The 22397-nt window shown below is 40.1% G+C and overlaps 1 protein-coding gene across 1 annotated transcript in view; it reads right to left on the bottom strand.

Moving 5' to 3' along the window:
* Positions 1-22272, bottom strand: part of kif16bb (kinesin family member 16Bb) — a 30446-nt gene extending 8174 nt beyond the window's left edge. The window contains exons 1-17 of the mRNA XM_042502845.1: positions 22140-22272; positions 22005-22068; positions 21813-21923; positions 20554-20670; positions 19693-19790; positions 16561-16673; positions 16337-16479; positions 15854-16022; positions 14351-14479; positions 13977-14152; positions 13794-13859; positions 13650-13709; positions 6104-6223; positions 5916-5967; positions 5675-5812; positions 4214-4296; positions 1186-1274 (exon numbers count right to left, since the gene is read on the bottom strand). Of these exons, the coding sequence (XP_042358779.1) occupies positions 1186-1274; positions 4214-4296; positions 5675-5812; positions 5916-5967; positions 6104-6223; positions 13650-13709; positions 13794-13859; positions 13977-14152; positions 14351-14479; positions 15854-16022; positions 16337-16479; positions 16561-16673; positions 19693-19790; positions 20554-20670; positions 21813-21923; positions 22005-22068; positions 22140-22186 (1775 nt within the window). The 5' untranslated portion in view covers positions 22187-22272. The remainder of the gene's footprint in view (positions 1-1185; positions 1275-4213; positions 4297-5674; positions 5813-5915; positions 5968-6103; positions 6224-13649; positions 13710-13793; positions 13860-13976; positions 14153-14350; positions 14480-15853; positions 16023-16336; positions 16480-16560; positions 16674-19692; positions 19791-20553; positions 20671-21812; positions 21924-22004; positions 22069-22139) is intronic.
* Positions 22273-22397: the final 125 nt, after the last annotated feature.

The following is a 22397-nucleotide window of genomic DNA, read 5'->3' as shown; positions in this document are numbered from 1 at the left end:
ATAGTGGCCCTCTCAGCCAATACATGCTAACTACACTGACGACAGATTAAACATTTGCAACATTTTTTGCCTACAAGTATAATCAAACATATTAACTTTCTGTGAGCTGTAAATTTGAGCGTTATCTCAGAGCATGACCAGGCAAAGCCTCTCTTACATTCTCTGACTTTCAGGGAGCAGCCCTAATCTATATTTACTTACAGTTATTAAAAATGTGTCACAACTTTACATATAAGGAGTTAAATATGCTGCACACAGAGGTGGTGCTATTGTTTAACAGCCCAATACAAAATATGAACCTTAAACTTTACCTTCAAGACAAGCTACAAATATTAGATTGAGACTCTGAGACCAAAGTTAGTGAAGCATTATGTTATGATTAAAGCACTACAGAAACATCAGTGCCATTACTAAATTGACAAAAGACCTTTTCCCAGTGTGACCACAGACATTGTTGCCCACCTTGCAGGTTTGATACCTTAAAAAAAAAAGATAGAGCACATTTTCAATTTTATGATATATTGACCACATAATCAAAATCTAAATGGAACGATTCAAAAACTTAATTTGCTGACACAATAACAGCTTCAGGACAAAAAATTATAACAGGCATCGCCGCCAAATACATGCTGGGACACTTGTTTATCCCAAGACTGTACTTGGTAAATGTGGACTTTGAGCTGGGACACTACTTGAGCCATGTCTAATGACATTTCACAAATACAGACAAGAGCGTACACTAAGAAAGACCTACTGTGAAAGAGATCTGCAGTAAGTGTAGCACAGTAAAATGATGGCGCTTACTTAATTTTTTTTACAGTGCATTCTGGGGAATTTTGGGGAGCTGAACTGAAAGTGCACTGCAGGGATTTTGGAAATGTGAACACGGGGTAGTTCACTACCTACAGAATCAGAGGCCGTTTTGGGACACACCCTTGGGTTGCAGAAGACTTTCTTGCTGTGATTTCCACTGGCTCAGCATGAAGCACTTCAGCATGGCTTTTTGCATGTTCCCACCTCGCCTCACAGAAATGCTGCCATGATTTATGGGTTTGATTTGGTCTACGTGCACGATGAACGCTGCTCAATAAGCAGGCACGATGTGGAGATTGAGGTGGACTGGGTTCAGTTATGCTCGGGTCACTGAGTGTAGAGAGCTATTACACGTGTCTGCGTGAGTCTCACCCTGGGTTTTGCAGCATCACCTTGGACAGATTTGCAGTAGATTTGGACATGTCAGTCAAGGGCAGGCTGAAGGCAGACAGCAGCCGGCTCTGCAGACAACAGAATGAGACAGCACTGTGAAATGAAAATCTGCTGGAGTGTGAGGAATGAGTGACAGCTGCCTGTGGTGAATTTGCAATTGTGCAATGGTTTAATTATAGTATATGCTGTATGTCATCAGTATTCATGACACTGTTTTTCACTAAACATAAGAGGGTAGACTGAAGAGCTTTGACAGCATTTAAAAAAAAGTGTCAAACTAATATCTGGTACACCAAAGCCCATCCAAAAAATTAGGGTAATCAGGATGAAACTCACATATTTCTAAAATGAAAGGGTTGTGCATCAGTAATGTATAGCTTGTGGTTCCATATAGTTCACAGTTCATCTTCAGTACCATTCAGTTATAATTTGCTGCCATTGAAACATTGAAAACCATTTAAATTGCCACTTCCTTTCACAACAGTTACACACTGAATTTTAGGTGTGGTAGCATATTTAGAGACTGAGCGAAGGCAGAACTCGTGAGACCATCTCATTTGGAATCGATGTTAAAAATAAATGGCAAAGACATTTCTTGGAACCACAGCGGGACCTGGATGTCTGTGCTTTACTTGGCTGTAATGGTGTGCAATTTTCAATAATGCAGAGAGCAGAAAGCTGTCAAAAACCAGAAGTACAGCTGTGTCTATAAAATGGTGTGTGAATCAATTTTACAACATAAAATGTTATAAAGCACAGGAGGAAATGCCTAAAGGGGACTCAATTTGAGTTGCAGGCAAATGGATATTTGACCGGAACTTATTTTTAAAAAACTGAGTGTGAATATTGAAGCAATATTTTCTGATTCTGTCATTATCAATGCTCATTCATCATTGTTTATAAAAAAAAAGTTTTCATCCCCTTGGGCTGTTCTATTTGCCTTCTGACAAACACTAAGCTACACGTCAGAGTAGATGTCCCTATTGAAAAAGTGTATATGCGATGAGTAGTGAACCACCAAGGCAACAGTATTTGTATGCGCACAGTGTCTATCATATCAGGAGTGGAAGCCTGCAGCTCTCTCAGACTGTCTTTGGGTCTCTCAGTAGCCGGCTTCACTGGTGCTCCTCTCACTCAGACCATAAGTTTTTGTTGGCTGAAGCAGATTTTAGACTGACATCTCACAGCACTTTTCTTGTCCTTCCCCTGATTGGCTTGTCTTCCATAAATCTGGCAAGATTTTGTTTGGAATATTCCTTTATCCTCATGATGTAAGTGTGGCTAATAAATTGACTACCATACAGATACTAGTGTATTAAATATAAAATCATTCAGACATAAAGTCCCACTTCCACTATAATAAAAGCCCCAGAGGTGGGGCCAAGTCATTGTTTTGCAAGTCACAAGTTAGCATAAAAACCATGTCAAGCCCCAAGTCAAGACAGTCAAATCCCAAATCCTAAACTTATTTTTGAGTCCTAAAAAAGTCATAATGAATTCTTCATCAAATGCGATACCATTTTAACAATGGAGTAATAATATATTCAGTCTACAAAAATTATGAATACTTTTAAGAACTTGTTAAACTTGTTAAAATAGGTTTGTTGAAGGTTGTTGCATCTATTCATTTTCAATCGGCATGCTTCACATACTGTAACTGGATTTTACTAAACCACACTTTTTAAAAATAGCATGCTTTTTTTAATCTTTGGGCTATGGGGAAGGTATCAAGTATTGTCAAGTCAAGAGGCTCAAGTCCAAGTTAAGTAATGAGTAGTTGACATTAAAGTCGAGTTGCAAGTCTTATTTGATTTGTCAAGTGAAGTCTGAAGTCATCAAATTTGTATCTCTGGTCTGACTCGAGTCTGTGCCTCTGCAGGACTTTACTCAGCTTATATTGTAATTTCTAAAGACAAATGGCTGCACAAGAGATTTATCATTACTTTGACATTAGAGATTTTGTTTTGTTGATCCATGAAAAAAATCCTACATCTGTGATTCCATGCTGTGAAACAATAAATCATGAAGTTGAAGGGACAATCATTTTTCATAAGCACTGCTCATAAACAGACTAGATGTCGATATGGAAAAAAAGAAATATGTCAAATATTATATGGATATGTTATGATAATCTGAAGGAGTAATTCTTGGTTGAGGTAAACTATCACCAGAAGCAAACAGTGACGTTTGACACTACAAAAATCTTTTAAACTTTCCACTTAAGATTTAACATTTGACATTTTCAGCCATTGTTTGCCAAATTCAAAGTGATTTACTTAATTTTGCCAAGCACATAAACATCTGCACCCACTCAGGTTTTAACAACCCAATCTTCTTCAGAATACTTAAACAATCAGAAATGGTTGGAGAGAAACACTGGTTGCAGTTTCCTTTGGAGAAAGGGTGTGTTCACACAATGCTTCTTTAAAAACACATGAAAGTGAATCAAAGCCGAGAGGGAGCCGTTGAAAGCTGGACCAAAAGGCAGCCAATTTTGAAAGCCGCTGCACCTGGCCTCCTTTCAGGAACAGCAGAGCGCTTCTCTATGGTTGAAAACAGTTCAATATTGCGGAGAGATTGTTCATGATGTGGAGGTCTGGCGCCTTTTTGTGAGCCAATTAATCAAAGCATAGAAGGAGAGTTTCATACTAAACAGGCAAAAACAAGCAGCAGCCGAAAAGCCGCCAATAAGTTCCCATCCTGATCAGAAAGAATCTGCATGGATCACACTCTCCTGGTGGTGTTGTTGAGTTTTGGAAGTAGAGTGAAGTGTGAATTAGAGTTCACAATGAGCAATGTCTGCTGATGGAAGCAGAAATCACAGCTGGTAGTTATGGAAACAAAGTGTACGATGCTGACTTGCTTTTACAAAAGTACCAGGAGAAAACACAGTTGTGGTGGCAGCATCTATTTTTCTGACAGAGGCTCCCTCAGTTTTACAGCAGCAGCAGAACAGTATAGTAAAACAATAGCACTCATCTGTGCAGGTTTCAGGTGCCGTCTGTACCTGGCGTTCCTCCCTGAGCTGGGCAGCTTCAGTTGGGTGGTTAAACCGAAGTATGGTTCCTCTTCCTAGCTGAGTGATGGCACCTAGAGGGAACCGAAAAGAGGCAAAGCATGGATAAGTGGCAAATCCACAACTTACTTACCAGCTTAAACTTCACTATTTGGTAGAAATGCTGCACCGAGCACTAAATTATGCAATATAGGGCAAGAAAGACTGGCAGAGACAGTATATGATGTGTTTCAAGACTGATGCAAGTGACAGTAATGGTGCTGAGAGTTTGCCAGGTAACCTTTGGAGGTGTGGCACAGTATCTATAATGCATTAAAAAGGTGAGTAGCAAAGGGCTTTAGCCATGGAATCATCCTGTCATTGTGGGATTGCAGGTGAACTGTCTCTGCACTGAATTCGGGGGGTAAAGTTGATGAATGGCACAAAAAGTTCTCCAACATTTTCCTCTGCTGAGGTAAAGTGAACAAATTGCCACGAAGAACACAATCCCCAACATGATTGGCAGTGACCTAGACCAGGAGGATGAAAATGGTCCAAGGAAACTTGAGAAGTCTTGTAAAGCTATAGAAATGGAAGTGATATTAGGGTTTATATATCAGACTCTCGCTCATATGGCCATATCCGCAGATTTTCTCGAGGTCTCCTCTTCATTCCTCCTTCTCCTCTCTCAGCACAGCAAATACTAATCTTGCTACTACTAATGACTTCTGACGAGTGACAAAGCACCTGAGAGGCCAGCCTGTGATGGATTCCAGTTGCTGTTGGACTGAAAATTACTATCATTTGTTCAAGAAAATAGCTTCAGATGCAGCCGTTTCTGAAGGGGATATTGGATAAATTGAAATGGTTATAAAAGAGACTAGCGTAGCCGGGGCTCTGCGCTGCCTGGTTCTGTGTGCAGTTATTATCTCTGGAAAGCAAAGCAGTGTGGATGAGGACCTAGTAAGTGGTGAAAGCTCCCAGCCCCGGCAAGCATGGCCTGCTCAGGGGGGCAGGAGTTTCAGCTCCGCTTGGCTCTGTCCTTTGAAAGGTTAATGCCCCGGCCCACTTCAAACCTGTCGGCCCTATCAACTCCATCTGCCAATTAAATGGAGGGCCTGGGGCTTTGTCTGGAGCTTTGTCTGGGGTCCCTCGCCCTTCAAAATGTTTAGTAAGAGAAATGGCATCTGCCCTGTGGAGAGCTGTGTTCACAATCCACTCCTGCCCTGAGTGCGCTGCCGTGGTGGTGCCAGGGACATAAAGTGGTTTTCATTTGCAGATGTGATGAAGTGATCTCATATAACTGCATTCAGGATGGATCAGCGTGTTATTGCCGCCTGCTAGCCAAATAATTGGGAATCTGAGACAGAAATCTTCATTATTACAGACGTGCCTTGCTCCTTTTTTTTTTCCTCCTCCCCACTGTTCATTAAGGAATATCAGGAGTACATTAATCTTTGCAGAAATGCTTACCCTGAGTCAGCTGGCAGGGATCAGTTACCACAGAGCCATTGACTGAACACAGTGCGCCATCCTGAGGGATCAGAGTCACGGTCCCAGCACGGTTCTCCAGCACACAATGTTCGCTGAGGAGCCCTGGCCCATGAAGCACTACAACACAATTCAATATGAAAGTGTAAAAAGAAATACTGCTTACTTTCACTCCAATAGATAACACAGCAGCTGGGAGTTGAGTGTTGTGACCTTGACTCACCAATATCCTGACTGCACGATGCTTCGTCACTCCCGATCAGGGTTCTGCCCTCCTAGAGCGAAGATTAAAAGGTCATGATACAATATGCAAGCTGTTGTTTGGCAATTAACAAAAGCAACGGGCCTTGGCTGGTAATGATTTGAGACAAATAAAGAGTAATGTGTGAATTAGATGAAGTTCAAATTCACTTTCAAATAATACAGGACAACTCCAGTGCTGAGCAGGTCTTCATCAATGCCTATCAGATGAGGTAACTGACAGTCCAGGACCACTCCGCTCCCTTTCTTCCTCAGAGCCAAAGCCTCCTCCTATAAACACCAGGGAGCATACAATGAGCGATATTCAATAGCCTGTATCTGGAGTGGCACATAATATAAAACAAAAAATGCTGACAGACATTTAATGGCAACCAGCAGAAAACTGAATTCTTTATGACTGCTCTTCCTAGCCTGAAGGCCGAGCAGAATAGCGGCGTTCCAACCATGTGTCACCATGAAGCGGCAGAGTGGCTAACGGCAAGAGAGACGCCATAAATCATTCAGATTATCGTGGCGAGAGTCAAACTGTACATTGTGTTCACAAGACGAAGCGGACGTGGTGCCGCCGCTTACACTCACATGCAAGGTGGGTTGAATAGCATGCACCATTGTCTTTATTGATACATAGCTATTAACAGTGTATGTTGTTATATACTCTTGAGTTTGTAAAGTATGTCAACTTCAGATAACAACAAACTTTAGGTGGCTCCACTTCATTTACAATGTGTGTGAGAGGAGTATCGTATAGAAGGTCAAACTAAAGTGATTTGTGGAAAACAAGGCTTGAACATAAAGCATTTATTTTCCATAAATTGAGCAAGACTTGTTGAGGAATGTGAATAAATGCAGTAAGTAAGTCCTTTTAAGACCATTCATAGGGGAATTTTACATTTATTCCATAAAACATGCCATGTGTTTGCATAAATCTCAAAAGCAGATGATGAAAAACCCTTCAATGCCCATATTTCACACATAGGTTATTGATTAATACTGCATTACAGCGACACACAAAGCAACACCGCAGTTGCATCACAACTCAAAAATTCAGACAGAAATTATTGTCCGCATGAAAAAAAAAAAATCCATTCTGCTTGTCCAGAAATCCCTGATGACTATGCATTTAAATGGTGTTACGGCACCTCTTTACAGAAATGCGATAAGAAGTAGAGAAATTGATTTAATCCTTGAAAGCCATTTCTAAAGCACAGGACAGCTACACTTAAACCTCTGATCTGCTCCACACACCGCTTCACTGCCTCCAACTATTGTTGCTGGGAAAATGTAAAAGCATGAGTCACACCACCTTACAGCGCGTGTCTGTCAAAGGGGCGATATTCATTTAACTTTGTATAAAAAATGTCATTTTGTATTATTTCGTTTCTAACTTGTGAGTTGCGCTTTTAGAAAAGGCCAGACAGGCTGCAGACAGAATGAGTCCGTTGAGCAGTTAATTTGCCAATTATTCAACAAGAAATGAAATACTTAGCCTAAGATGACCTGCTGGGTTCAAAAGACACACTGAATTAAGCCATAAAGAGAAACTTAACTCTCTTGGCAAAGTGTTCGAGGCCACTAACCTTTTCCTCCCAGGGCAATGGCTGTGGTTCAATAACCCAGAGTCTACCCAAGCATGAGTGGCCCTATCAGTATTCTTCTGTTAAGCTGGTGGACTAATGCCTCACATTGCCATGGATTATCATAAGTACCTCCCCAAGAGGCAGAGCAGAAAATCTCACATATGGAGGATTCAGAGGCAACACTCTGCATAAACTAGTTCCCCTCTCTTTCAACCTCCTCCTACTCTCTCTCTCGTATAGATTGAACGGCGAAGTGAGAGACGTGTCCACCACCGGCACCACCTCGCTCATTGGCAGCTGCGAGATGGGAGAAATCCTTTTTTTCTAATGAAGAAGGAGAGGCATCGACCCCAGCCCCTGTACTTAATTAAAAGGGATTCTTCACAGACTTCATTAGGAGGTGAGGAGCAGCCTGGCAGATTAATGCACTGTGTCACTTTCCACAGACAACAGCAGCAGAGGAGATCCTCTTATTTTCTCCTGACATTCGCACACATAAAACAGAGAAAGTTGCTCCTCGCCACACCCATTCAGTCTGCGTGTGTATGCTGTGAGGACAAAATAAAAAAAAGTCTGCTTTCAGAATGAGGCAGCTGGTGAACATACTGTAATTAACTGTGGCCCGGACCAGCAGCCAGGCTCGGGCAGCATTTAGACTTCCATTAAAAGCCATCATCTGTGGTTGGGCAGAATTCTTAATGGATTTTTTGCAGCACTTTGACAGTTCAGGTTCCCGACTTGGTTAATATGCATTTCAAAACACTTCCATACTGGGGCCAACCAATCCTTCTTTGCTGACTGCCCATCAGCCTTGTCAAGTGGAGCAACTTGCCAAAAGAACAGATAAGCAAGTACTGAATCCAGGCCAGGAATTAAAAAAAAAAAAAAAAAAAACTGCATTCCAACTGCTCAGTTACATTAAAAAGGTTAATTTCCTAGAAAGAGCTGCATTTATATCCAAGATTACTGCTCTTTATAAAAGTTCAAATGAATAACGCATGAAGGGAAAGGCAATGGCCAGTCTTTTTTTTAAATCGCATGAAGCCTTTTATTTGATTGGTTATATTCCATTAAGCTAACTAGTAGAAAAGAATTAGCATCTTATTAATAATCATTTCCATTTCTTGATTTTCTCTTTATTATTTGTTTGTGTGCTACATGTAAAAATTGAATTTTAACCAGAGAGTTGTTGTGTTCTGGAGTTGTTGTTTGTTCTGGTTGTAATATAAAGTATTGTGCAATTATCTTTATATGCACTACAGCTATAGGCGTAGATTTCACAGGGTGACCCAGGGGTCACACCCCCCTCAAAATTTAGAACATGTACAAAATAAACCCCATTAAAATAGCAGAGGACTTTAATTTTGATGAAACTGATATGTCCATCATAAACTGATGCAGAAAAGGCACAAATTGGCATATTAAAAAATCACCAGAATACAAGTAATTAACTACCCATTCCAATACTGGCAAAACCGTACTATTTAGTATGGCAGAAAAAGACTTAGTATGTCCAAACACGTAAAGTCAAATGCAGCATGCCAAAAAAATACCAGGATGTTCTGCTGCATTCACTATAATTTTTTGTATGAAAGCCAGCATGCTTTTCTGTCTCTTCTGATGATTATGAGCCACAATGCTCTGCACTGCAGAGAATATGTCACATTGACTGAGCGGCATATGACAGCTCGACAGCTCATTGACTGCTTAAGAATAATCATGACAAGCAACAACAGGACATAGCTGTGAACGACAACAGAAATGCATTTTTAATTTAACTGCAGTGAATATATAAGAATTTACTATGTATGCAGTTATAACTTTAAGTTTAAAGTACACATTGCAAACTAAGAACAGCAGAGCTCTACAGGAGGCTGTCCATTTCTGGAGAGCTCAGCTGTTTTCATCTTCAGAGTAACAAAGCCAGATGGACAAAGTTCATGGTAATGTTAGAACTAAGCAGTATGTGCTGATTGTGTGCAGACTACATGCAGGAGTACGTTCTTTGTAGAGACAGCTGCTGTACTTGGTAAGACTGTGGTCACACCTGGTATTAACATGCATTTTGGGCGATCGGATCACAAGTGATCAGCGTTAAATACAAGTGTAAAATAATACCAAGACACACTGTGATCCCATCATTCAGACCACTTGCTAAGGTGGTCAAGCCGCATCTGATCACATCTTTTCTAGTGTAAATGCTAATGCATCCTGATGCTTCCCTGACAAGGTCTACATCATCAGTGCAGAGTGTGACTGTTGCTTGTGACTGGTGCATCTTGGTGCTAACTCGCTAATGTGCTTTAACGTAACCATTTCATGTCACGTTGGTGGAAGTGTTGCATGTTGAATCCAGCTGACAGCGATATTTCCAGCTGTACTGACAAAGCCACTAACGTGACTATCGAGCATGCTACAGAGCAGCGAGCAAAAGTGCAGACAAAATAGCTGTGCAGTAGGATAAAATGCACACAAGATAGACACGGATGTGAACAGCAATGTGTCCTGGCTGTCCACTTGTGTTTGGATCACCAAACGCATGTTAATACCAGGTCTAAACAGGCTCTAAAAAAGAAAAAGAAAAAGTTTAATTTGCTATGCAGGAGGACTCCTAAAAGCCCAGTTTTCAATGTTAAAACAAAACCGCCACCCCTAACTCCAGCCATCTGCATGTTGCCATGCATGCAGCTTGTGGTTAAAACTAGAGAGTGATTCAACCTGATAAAAGCACTTCTGGGCTTCCCAACAGTCCGCAAACTCTCCTGCCAAGTGTCCTGTTGCAATCATGTCAGTTAATGGTTGAAATTTTAACATCTATTGTGCAAAATCCTCATTATTGTGTCATTCCTTTGTTAAAAGAATGTGAAACTGGAATGTCATTAGTGCAGTCCCCAGTAGGAGATTTGTTGGCATGAATGACACCTATAACACATGTGCTCGCCATGTGTGCTTCAAACATGGCTAGATAATAACCAATTCTCCTGAATTCAATTAAGAAAAGAAAGTCAACCTAGTTTGGAGCCAAGCTTTACTGGAATGTGAAGAATCAAAGGCAAGCTGCTGATAAGAATATGTAAAGGTCATGAAATGCTATAACGACATACTATGATGTAACTGCTGACAGTACGAGCTAAATTGACATTAAACAGAGCCAGCAGGCTCGGAGCATTCGAGGCTTAAGTTGTTTCTTTGTGCTGATTGCAGCATGTTTGGGAAATACAAAGACCACTAGGATCAAAGAAATACGGTGGTTCATTTTATCTTACTGAAATGGAGGTTCCTCCCACCACTGTGTTACAAGGGGACCTGTGAGGCTGGCTGGGGAGAACAACTCCACAAGTGAAGTACACCTACTCACAAATCTGTGCGTGGTTGTGTGCGCGCGCATGTGTGCATATACATATACCCCTGAAGTGGAACAACATTTCACTTTACCCGCTTCCTGCCTTTTTTGTTCTCTCAATCTGTTGCTGTCTCTGTCTGGTAAGAGGCTGCTGTGGAATCCATCTCATATTAATTACTTTCTCTTTCCCACATGCCCTGTAACCAATCTGGGAAGCTGACGATGAATAACTTTGCATTCTAAATCTGCTTTGAATACAGAATTCAAAATTCTGTTTACACCGCTCTTGGTCAACTCGTCTCCTTACGGCCCGAGCAGAAATTCTCATCTAGCTCTCAGCAACGGCATCAATGGAATTAAAACACAAAATATATGAGACTTGAGGAGTTCGAGAAGTTTGCTTGTAATTTGAAAACCATGTGCTAGAGATAGAGAACGTGCACTATGTATAAAGCTGTACACTTTGGATTATATCAGAACTGTTATATATAAAATGCAGCATGTTGACAAGCCATTTGTTAAAAAAAGAAAAGAAAAAAGTACTCGAAATAAATTCCACGAACGTGATTAGGTTTTTGTTTGTAAAGTATGTGTGCTCAATTTTGAAACGGCTAACTTTGAAACTGGGGCTGAATGTGCTTCTCTGTACTCAACTGAGCAAAGACACCTCCTCTAACGTCTGAGCTGAATGCAAATGCACAAGAAGACAAATGTCAAATCCATAAAGTCATTCATCAAACACTTAGAGCTTCGGCAACAACAGTGAGCCTGCCGGTCACCGGTACAGTGGCCTTTTCTCCTATGTGTCAGGTTGCATCATGCATCATAACAGGTGCTCCTACATGAATGGGCCCGGCTCTAAATAAAGCATATTTTTTCAGCTCTGCCAGCAGAGATGGACCGTGTTGCCTCTGAGCATAAAGCCATCACTGCTTGACCATGCAAACAGATTTACAACACTGTAACTTTAATTAATATGCCGGATAGTGAGAAACGAAAGTGCCATATGTCAATAATCAAGACCTCTTAATTAGGAGCGGTGACAGCTGCTAATGAGTTCCAATACACTGTCATGAATAAAAGGGCTGTCGAGCCACTAAATGTCACCTGCTAACAGCCGTACAGATTCAGAATGTTAATTATCCAACACACATATAGCCAACATTCATGTGTATGGTATTCAAAATTACAGTCTTCTTAAATGTGCAGCTTTACTTTGGTATACTGGTAGAGGACCTAACAAGTTGGAAACACACAAATCTTTCAAAAGAAGATCAACACAACAGTTTAAAGTGTGCTAGAATGTACTGCTAAGCATGTACAACAGCAACAAAAAACAAGCGCATACTTTTCATGAGTGGCACGCTTTGCAATTCAATGCATAATGCAACAGGCTGCTTGGCTGAGAACGGTGAGTCCCAAACAGATGACATTTGGTGTTATTTGGGAGGTTGGGCACAAATTCAACAGAGGAAAAATGTTCAGTGTAAACTCTGGGGTTGGCATACTGGGGCTTTTGTTTTTTGTTGTGTTTTTTTTGTGGCAGCTTGGGGTCTTGTAAAGGATGCTGCCATCTTGTCCAAGCCTCAGAGAAACCGTATTGGGTTGAAGGAGATAGGCTGTTCTGTTTCTTTTTTGTCAGACTCCACAAACACTGTCACACACACACTTACTTCACGATCATTACGAGAACTCAGCTTCTGGATGCCATTTAAACCTAAATAGATGGAAAATTAAATTTAAATGTCAGGTTGACTCTACTCTCATTACCCTCTCCACTTCCATGAAGTGGCTGTGGACTGTTCTCAAGACTTGCAGTGACACCAGCTGGCAGAATGTCTTTACTGCAAGTTGTAATGTCAGTCAAAACTGCGGCTGGGAGCTTTGTTTACCATTTTTGTTAAAATTAATAAAGCAAACCTTCACACTCTATGAACTCTTCTATTTTACTTTCATATATTCCTTCTGTAACAAGCTTCAAATGGCATCATTTTGCATTATTCTTCACAAAATAATGCATTCGATTTTGGGCTTGAAAATGAAACTGGTTGTGACATAATACTAAATTGAAAATAGGGGTATAGAAAATAAGGCAGGTGACAAAAGCATAAGCAACAAAGGCACCTAAAAAACTGTTCTCTGTCTAGAAACAACAAAGCTCTTGTGAACAAGGCTATCTCACATTTTATTCTGAAATGTTTACCCAAATCTGTACTCAAGCAAAGCCTCTAGATGTCAAACTACAGAGTTCTGCTGCTCTCCTTTGGTTGTCTTTATAGCACCGTCTAATTAAATGAAAGCACAACACCAAACTGGATTACAGGAATAAGGTAATTCATCTATCAGTTCTCTGCAGTTACTCCCCTGTTATCCTCTTGCTTATGTCCAAGAATCAAACACCCAGTGCCGGGCTTCTGTGAGTCAAACTAACCAGTGTCAAATTGGCCCCAGGAAATTTGCACAGAAGCTCACTTAGCCTCTTTTATCAGTGGGTTGTAAGTATAGTTTATTAAAACAAATGTTTGACTCTAACTCCTTTTGCTTCTTGCTAACAGTACTGTGGAGGTGGCTGAATGTTCTGGGGGGCTTTAATCAAACAGTAAGGGACGCAGAATAACTACGGAAGACATCTCAGTTTTTGCGGTGAATCCTTGAATGTTAAAACAATCAAAAACTTGCACAGCCTCTGTACAATGGTGTATGTTTTGTGGAAGGCAATGTCTGGATTCACTATATGTAAAGACCCTTTGAATACATGAATTAATCATCGCTGTACCTGCAAAACACTCTGAGTCTCGCCCCATTTGTTGGTCCACTCCTTGGTCAGCGCTTGGACCTGAGGGAGAAAAGCAGGTGTATTGTTTACACAGGAGCACATCAAACCTCCCCCCCGTTTTCCATTTGGCAGGGGATGACTCACCCTTGCCTCATTCTGATGCAGCTCCTCCTCTACCTTCACTGAGGAAGATGGCTCCCCACGGGAAACCTGGAGTAGTAGTAAAAAGACAGGCCAACCTACAGTGTAACCTTTGAATAAGACTGTCAACGTATATATTGTAGTAGCCTTGACGGCCTTTTATGTGAGCTTGAACACATGCAGGACCTGACTGGCTTCTTCTAGTAGCCCTCGGAGCCTGGTAACCTCTGCCTGCAGCTCTCTGATCACCTTCACGCTGTCGTCTTCGTTCACCGTCGGAGAGTTCACTATGTTTTTAGCTCGGCTGGCGTAGCGCAAAGTGCTCAGGGTCTCCCCGTAGTTCACATCAGCAGGAGAGATTGCTGCCGTGAGAGGCCCCCCAGGGAGGAGAGCACACAGGTGGATGAGCAGTGGTGAGATAAAATGTAAAAAAACAAAAAAAAGGACTATGTGGTTAACATTATCTATATCAGTGTTATTAAAGGCAAAAAAGGGGTGGAAATAACTTTCTGGAAATAGCCTGAAATATATCTGGCTGTCAGCTGATTTACAGAACATACTTGCTATCATAGTAGTGACAGAGTTTCCACCCAGGCTGTCTTTCAGCAGCCATGTCAGCACAGAGTCTCTGTAAGGAATGAAGAGCTGCTTCTTCTTTTTTGTTGACAGTCCTCCCACGCTAAGGTCAGCTGCGAGATCACACAGAGAGAAAACACTGACTCACAGAAACACGAGAGTTTCAGTAACATTTATTGATTGATTAATCCCAAATCTCTAAAGATTGTGATAGTGGTGGCGGGGGGGGGAAGGGCCAATAATAATCCTTATAAAGTGTGACTAGTTGGTACTCAAGATTCAATTTAAAAAAACGGCAAACTATTCAGTACAGAGGTCCAGTTATATTGAGCAACTTTTCTGCTTTACTTCGCAGTCACAGTTTACTAAATTTGATCATAAGGCACCTCTCTTGAAGGAATATAGTACTATGTAAAGGAGTTGTGATGACTGTGTCTGTAATCCTTGTTTCATTTTCTTCTCATTCGGTTTTTATCTCTAGTATTTCTTGTTTGTAATTTTTTTTCTCCCTTGGTCTTTTTTTTTATCAGTAGTAGTAACAGTTTTTTGGAAATCTCATTATTTTTGTTTCATTACTTATTTATTTAGACATTTAAAAAATATATTAATGTTTGAATTTCAATGCTAGGTGAGATCCTTTTAACTTTTTAGTCCCCTGGCTTTTTTCACCCCACCTTTGCATTTTCCTCAGTTATTGTATTTTTCTCTTTTGTTTCATTTTATCATTAGCACAAATTGAGGGGTGAGAACCGGAGGAGCATAAGTGACATTTTAGTCCCCCAAAATATATATATATATATATATATATATATATATATATATATATATATATATATATATATATATATACAAATATATATATATACACACACACATATACACACACACACACACACACATACATATATACATATATATATATATATATATAAAAATTTATTTTATTTTTTCTCAAATGAAAGCTCTTGATGAGCTCATTCTGCCACCAAACGGGCAGTTGTGAATTCTAAACCAATCTCCAGTTATTAATCAAAATCTAAGACTTACTACTGAACACTACTACTGAACTATTTGAGGCCAAAAATTATACATGCACTTATTCACTTTAAAATATGTTTTTTCAACATATTAAAAATATTGCCCACTAAGTATATTGTCACCCACATGTTTGTTTTAATATTAAAGATAAAATTCAAAAAACAAACTTGGAATTAGTGTGGTTATTTTTCTCTTTTGGCCGTCCTGTTGGTCAAAGTTAACATTTTTCTTCAAATGATAAAAAACTAATTTGGAATGACACCAAACATCTATCCTGTAATAAAAATCCTTATACTACATTTTATTTGGAAAAATTCCACAGAAAATAAAATCAATGCCCTTTCATTGACCACAATCATTTATCACTTTCTATTATCAAGCTGACCGGCTCAATAGAAAATAAAGATGTGGTGTCATGGCGTGTAAGTCATACTGTAACTGCCATTTACCCAGAGCTGAGATCACACTGCCCAGGGTGACCAGGGATTTGTTGATGTTGGAACCTTCCTTCAGCCTGGTGCCTGTGGCGTGCGTGGCATCGGCTCTCTCGCTGCCTGCCAGGTCCACCAGGTGGATCTTACTCAGTGTCTCACGTGGCAACTCCGCATCAAAATACGCCTGTGGCATGAAAAAGCATTACTGAGCAATCTCTGTCTAGTTCAAAAGAGGCAGCATCACAGAGGAATACTTATAGGCGGGCATTACAACAAAAGTGCTACTTAAGATGGGGAAAAAAACGAAAAAGTCTTTGAAGAAGAAATGCTGAAAATGATCATTAAACAAAACGGATAAACAAGGCTAATTAGAGCTCTTGAGGGATGGCCTTTGCTAACACCCAAACAGTTTGCAGGGAAACTTTAAAAAAATGTTTACCCCAGTTCCGGCAACATGAAACATGGCAGCAGGGATGCGTGTTAAGCCTTGCAGCTCACCTGTGTGAAGCTGATGGTGAAAATGGCATGAGAGCGGCTGCTGAGGTCATTCATGCCGGTGCTGGCTGTAGTGCGGTTGGCATTACCGAGAGTGATCAGGTCCTCCATGTCTCTGTGGTTGTGTGCCAAGTGCTTGGACAGATCTACACACAATTCGTAGTCTATTAGATTTTCTGTAGTTTATACAAGCCGAAAGACACATACGATGGAGAATAAAGTCTTACTCTCTACATAGGGTCCGTCTCTGGGGTGCTCCCTCACTCTCAAGCCTCCATCTGTGGGTGTACTTTTCCTCTTGAGAAGGTCCTGCACACGTTCATTGTAGATCTCTAAATAGCTGGTGCCAAGACAGAAACACAGATTTGGTCCGAGATTACACACGAGGCCACAGAGGCACATAATAATGAAGGGTTTCAGCGTTGATGTGTGAGTGGCACAGCACCAAATGAGAACAAAACAAGTAGCTATTCAGTGTCTACTATGAAAAGGGATGCACAGGAGGTTTAAAGCCAAATTATTGTGCATATTGTGCATGCATTGCTCAGCTTGCATTGGCAATGAATAAACAAACATATGCAAAGTAGGTTTCAGCAGAGCACTTCAAATCAATAACTGGGTGTGTGCAAGAAGCAAAAGGACTAGTCTGAGTGGCTGATTCAAAAACAATGCAAGGCATGGAGCAATTAGGCTTTACGAGAGCGTGACAGTGATAAAATGGCAAAGACCGTATCCGGTGGATGGAGCCATTCAGGGTGTTTTCTGGCACAGTGTTGAGAACTCAAACTGGATACGATATTAGATGGTTTCTAAATGACTGGAGGCATAGTTGCCGTTATTACAATAACAACACAGGGAGGATTAATAAGCCATGCTGTTTGATTCCTCCATTACCTTCTTATGAATACAAACTGTATGTTTTATAATGTAGGGATGAATGTGGAGCTACCTACACAACAAAGAGGCAAGAGATTTCATTCATGGGCAAGTGATGGACATTATAACCATAGGTCATGACAGAAAAACTGACGAGTGAAAGATGACCAACAATACTCTATTGAGAGCGAAAGAAAGAACTAGAATGAGTCAAGTTGCAGTCACACCCAAAATTTAGTGTCACCAATTTAGCATCTGACTGAATGTCTCCTCCTCTGTTTCTGAGATATGATGTTGAGTAATTTGCCAGAAACATGTTTTTGAAGAATATGACAACATAACAGTGAAGCTGACCTTTGACCTTTTAGATATGAAATGTCAGAACTTCATCATTGTATCCCATGAGACATTTTCTTGAGATATGGCAATAATTAGCGTATGTATTCTTGATAATGGCCAAAAACGAATTTTTAGTGTCAAATTTAAGGAAACTCACTCGAGGCCTGCACAAGATATTGCGTTTAAAAGAATGAGACAGATGCATGTTCACAGTGACCTTAATTTTGCCAAAATCTAATCATTTCATTGTTGAGACACGGTGAACTTTGTGCTAAATTTGAAGAAATACCCTCAATGCATTTTTGAGATACTGAGCTCACAAGAATGGAACATACAAAGAACACAATTCCTCCAGCCTATTGTCTGTGCATAAAAATAAAAAAACAATAAACAACAATACAACAATAAAAAGTCCTAATAAACAAGTTCATGCCAATAATCTCAAATATATCCTATCATATATTCCTATCAAATTAAGTTTTTTAATGACTCAAAATATTTACTAAATCATGAACCTCACCAAATTGGCTGAGAATTTGTAGATCAATCAAGTTGTGACTGATGAACTAATAAATGAAGCCTTACACTGCTACTTGTGGTCACTAAATCTGTCATGTTTGTATCAGGAATGTCAAAGCCTTTTTAATAATTACCATATCTTGAACCAAACATTTGAAACACATCTGTGTTTTTCTTTTATTCTGCAAGAAAAAAGATGGCAAGGATATTTTAATTTCACTGGCGATCACACTTTTTGGAAAATGTGTTTGGAAAGCAATGTGTCCCCAACACCTCCACTGACTACCTACCAAAAAAAAAAAAAACACACAGTACAAATGTGTTATCTGTCAGAAGCCATCCCATGGTCATTTTCAAGTTATTCAACATTTCTAAAGCAAAACCCGGCAGAGACGGTCACATAAAATCCAATTCTAGAGTTGAATTAAACCCAAATAATGTGCCAGCAGCACACATGATACCAAATGGCTAAATAATGGTTTCACAGTATCTTGATGGACTTAAAACCGGCAATTTTATCTCCAAATATAATCATTTGGAGCAGAGCTGGGACATGTAATCATGAAGCAGATATTGTGCTGAGCCTGGATATCATCTGGGACTTTGATTACAGTAATAAAGACTTAATGTTGTCTTTTTCTAGTTTTAAAAGTTCAGTTTAGTTCATCACAGTTAGGTCATACAATATTCTGAAGTTACATGACCATTCTAACTACATGAAATGAAAATTGAGGGACTTTACCTGCGTGACCATCATATCTAAATTGAGAACAAATCCCTGACCACTGAAAAATGCTAACAAAAGCAACAACCAAAAAAAAAACAAAACCAGACTAAAAGTCATTAGCTGTGATGTCATGTCATGCTTAGTCATGCTTAATTCTGACCGCAGGCCTGGTCACTGTCAGCTGGGAGCAGAAAGCAGCATAAGGAGTGCACTTGTTTTTTCCATGTGCGCACTTCCATGTGAAGTCACGATGCCTTTGGTTACACCTATGAAATGTACTGCAGTTCTGTTATTGCAATACTAAAAATAAGACGTGCTTATTTTTTATTAGTATTATTTATTTTTGCAATTGCATTGTTTTCTGACTGTTGCTGTCAAAATTGCATCACAGGTATCAGAGACAAACTGAAGCTTTGCCTTCATATTGAAGTGATAAAGCAGATGACTCAACATCATGTTAGATTGCCTCTTCACATTTGTCACATGAAGAAAAAGTGTTGAGTTTGTCTTGCGTGTCTTGAACTTGTCAAATCCAATAACAACAAATTGATTTCTTTGAAGTCTTGACCCCAACATGGATCATGGATTCTTTGTAGAATGACATTTTCATTGTAGCACAGTTGTAGTCTCTTAATCATTAAATGTAAAGATATGTGGTTGAAGGTTTTTCTTAATTATTATTAATAAATGCAAAAACAACTCAGTGTCACATCAACATAAGCGACAGTAGCTTTGGATTCAGTGGCGTTACTGGCAAATTTGCCATGAAACAGTTTTTCTTAACGTTATATGCTAAATGCCAAAAAGTTTACTGGTAATCCCCTGCTACTAGTTTCTAATCTAATGAGCAAAATACTAAAATCTTAAAGGACAAAATATATGTATGAAGGTCCCTTACCTGACCTCTGTGCGGAATGACACGGCATCACTCTTTCCTCTACGAGATATCTCGGAGAACAGGCCTTCACAGATCCGTGGGATCAGACCTTTATCTTCCTGGCACATTTAAATGAAGAAAATGTTGCATTTAGAACTTCTTGGAACTCAAAATGATGGTGTTACTTTCAAATGACAATATCATTTTTGCCCCTATTATGTACTCTTAATTTAGGTGTCTAAGCTACACCGTGACCACAACTCAGCACATGCAAAGACTGCTGAACAACACAAACAACAGCTCATCTGATATGAAGTTACTGAAGCATAAAAGCAATTCCACTCTGAGCTGCATGCCCTCTTGTTTTAATTACAAAGTAACAGATAGTAAGCATTAAGAGCCATATATAATTATCTGGAATGTTGACAGCAGCTTTGCTGATGACCTTGCACAAGTCTCCTGGTAGACAAGCAGAAAGCTCGCTGGTAATGTGAAATTTCCATTGCTGTGCAAGGTGAGCAGAGAAAAGCTGTGGGCTGCTGGCCTCATCACATTTTCTGATTAGTGGGGAGAAACATGGAGATAAATGGGAAAGACGGGGAGGGACGTGTGATGAGGCTGCCATCAGTCAGTTTCTAATGTGGCGAGGAGTCGGTGCTACGTGCACAGGGTTAGCACTGTATTCTGCAATGTAAGCTCTACAGTGTGGTGAATATTGTGACATCCTGGGTGTCCCTTTTGACAGAGGGGCTAATTTACAGAGCACGTTTGCGATGCAAGTTGGAAACGACCTACGGATGTTTAAAGGATATCTACCTCTCAAGATAAATTTAAAACTTTAAGCTTAGTAAGACTGCTGAGAAAGCTGATAGACGGCCTTACTGCATGACCCATCATGGTGTACGATTTTCCTGAGCCCGTTTGGCCGTAGGCAAAAACACAGGCATTAAAACCCTCAAATGCAGCCTTCAGGACATCAGAGCCCAAATCCTGAAAAATCTGAAGCAGCAGAGAGAAAGTTAGTTAAAATATCAGCTCATTTTTCTACAACACAATACAAAAAAGTTACGCAAAATGTTTAAACAGATATTAGGGGGAACGGGGTTGGTCACCACACTTTTTACTTTCATTTGAATCCCCCCAAAACAGTGTCCTCTATAGATACAGTTTTAATATGTAACTGAAGCCTTAAGTGTCAGATAGGACTTAATAAGTGACCTTATTCCCCTTAAGCTTACTCTGTTCAAAAGATGTGAACTGTCAAATACTTATTGTGTATTTATGACATCCATCTCCATCATGGGGTTGGTTGTCACATACAATGGGATTGTTGTTTAATGTGGACAAATAAATATGAAAGAAATTTATAAAAAGCATATAATTAGCTCATAAATCGAGAGAACATGAGCAGGAGAAATATTTCCTATAAGTGCATTTTCCATCCTTACATAACACTATAAAAGAACAATACATTAAACAGCTAACCTCAAAGAGAACAGCTGTGTTCAAATGGGGTTGAGTTTTTAGTGTTTCAGTGTATTCATGACCTCCTAAATGGAAATGTTCTGAGAGCTGCAAGTTCACAAATTTGCGTACATGACCTCCCACGTAGTAAACAAGAGCTCATTTGAACTCTGCAAACGCGACAAGCACCTGCAATTGTGAATTGTTGCAAGCGACTAAGCGAACAACCAAAAGTTGTAGCTTAGTTGAAAAAAAATCTAAACTATAAGCTCACCCTAAATACTGTTTAACGGTAGGCCTACTTGTTCACCCTAAAAACCAATTCAGTTCCTTGAAGTGAAACACAGAAGAGGGAGATATTTAGCCTCCATTCAAAACACTACAAGTCCTGTCACCTCAATGTCAAGTGTCCTACTCCTGAAATACTCCTGTGCGGCACTTCTTCTGCCACTAGACGGCAATACCTGTGACCAATCACACCTGAAGCACTTTTTGCACTTACTAAGGGTTTTTTCCTTAAGTCTAAATTCTTGCTTGTGTTGTACGTCTACAATGAAATTGTAGAAATTATCTCATACATGAGTCGAATTCTGGAAATTTCACTTCCAGCATTTTGTAACAGGACCCTCTAAGGACCAACCAACCCCGTGCTCCCCTAAACCCAAGAAAACAGCTACCCTCTCCTGGGATATGAATGTGGGTCTTCCTCTGTCGGCTGAATCATATGAGAAGTCATAGGAGAAGGTCTTCCCTTTGCCCTTCAGCTCGTCCCCTCGAACAGGTGACGGCTACAATTAAAAATGCATAACCCACTCTTAATAAAAACTTCATTCATTTTAGCATGATGAAGTTTTGGGGTGATAAAATACCTTGTGAATAGTTGTAGAGTTCCCCTTCATGTGAATGATCACCTTGGACGATAGCTGCTTCTCTCTGTGGAAAAGTGAACGTGAGTGGCAGGAGAGTTAATTCAGAGGGAAAATAAAAGCGGTCGCTCTACCTACCTTTTGTTCAACGGACGGACTCGGACGGCTACTCGCACTGAAGCCATTATTAATCAAAATCTGACAGAGCACATCAAACGGACGCTTTCCCCGGTCTGTTTTCTCCTGCTTTGACAGAGAAATCTTCCTTCCGCGTGAACATCAATGCAGCGCGTTTTCACGCCTAATTATCACACCTGAGGCCTGAGCCGCCTCCCTGATGCACTACACAAACCAGCCACTGGGGTGTAAAACCCTAAGACTTATATGGTTTTGTTT

This window comes from Plectropomus leopardus, chromosome 15, assembly GCF_008729295.1.
Source record: "Plectropomus leopardus isolate mb chromosome 15, YSFRI_Pleo_2.0, whole genome shotgun sequence".
In the NCBI taxonomy this organism is placed as follows: domain Eukaryota; kingdom Metazoa; phylum Chordata; class Actinopteri; order Perciformes; family Serranidae; genus Plectropomus; species Plectropomus leopardus.
Note: the sequence above shows the minus strand (reverse complement) of the source record. Positions and strands in the feature narration are given on the sequence as shown.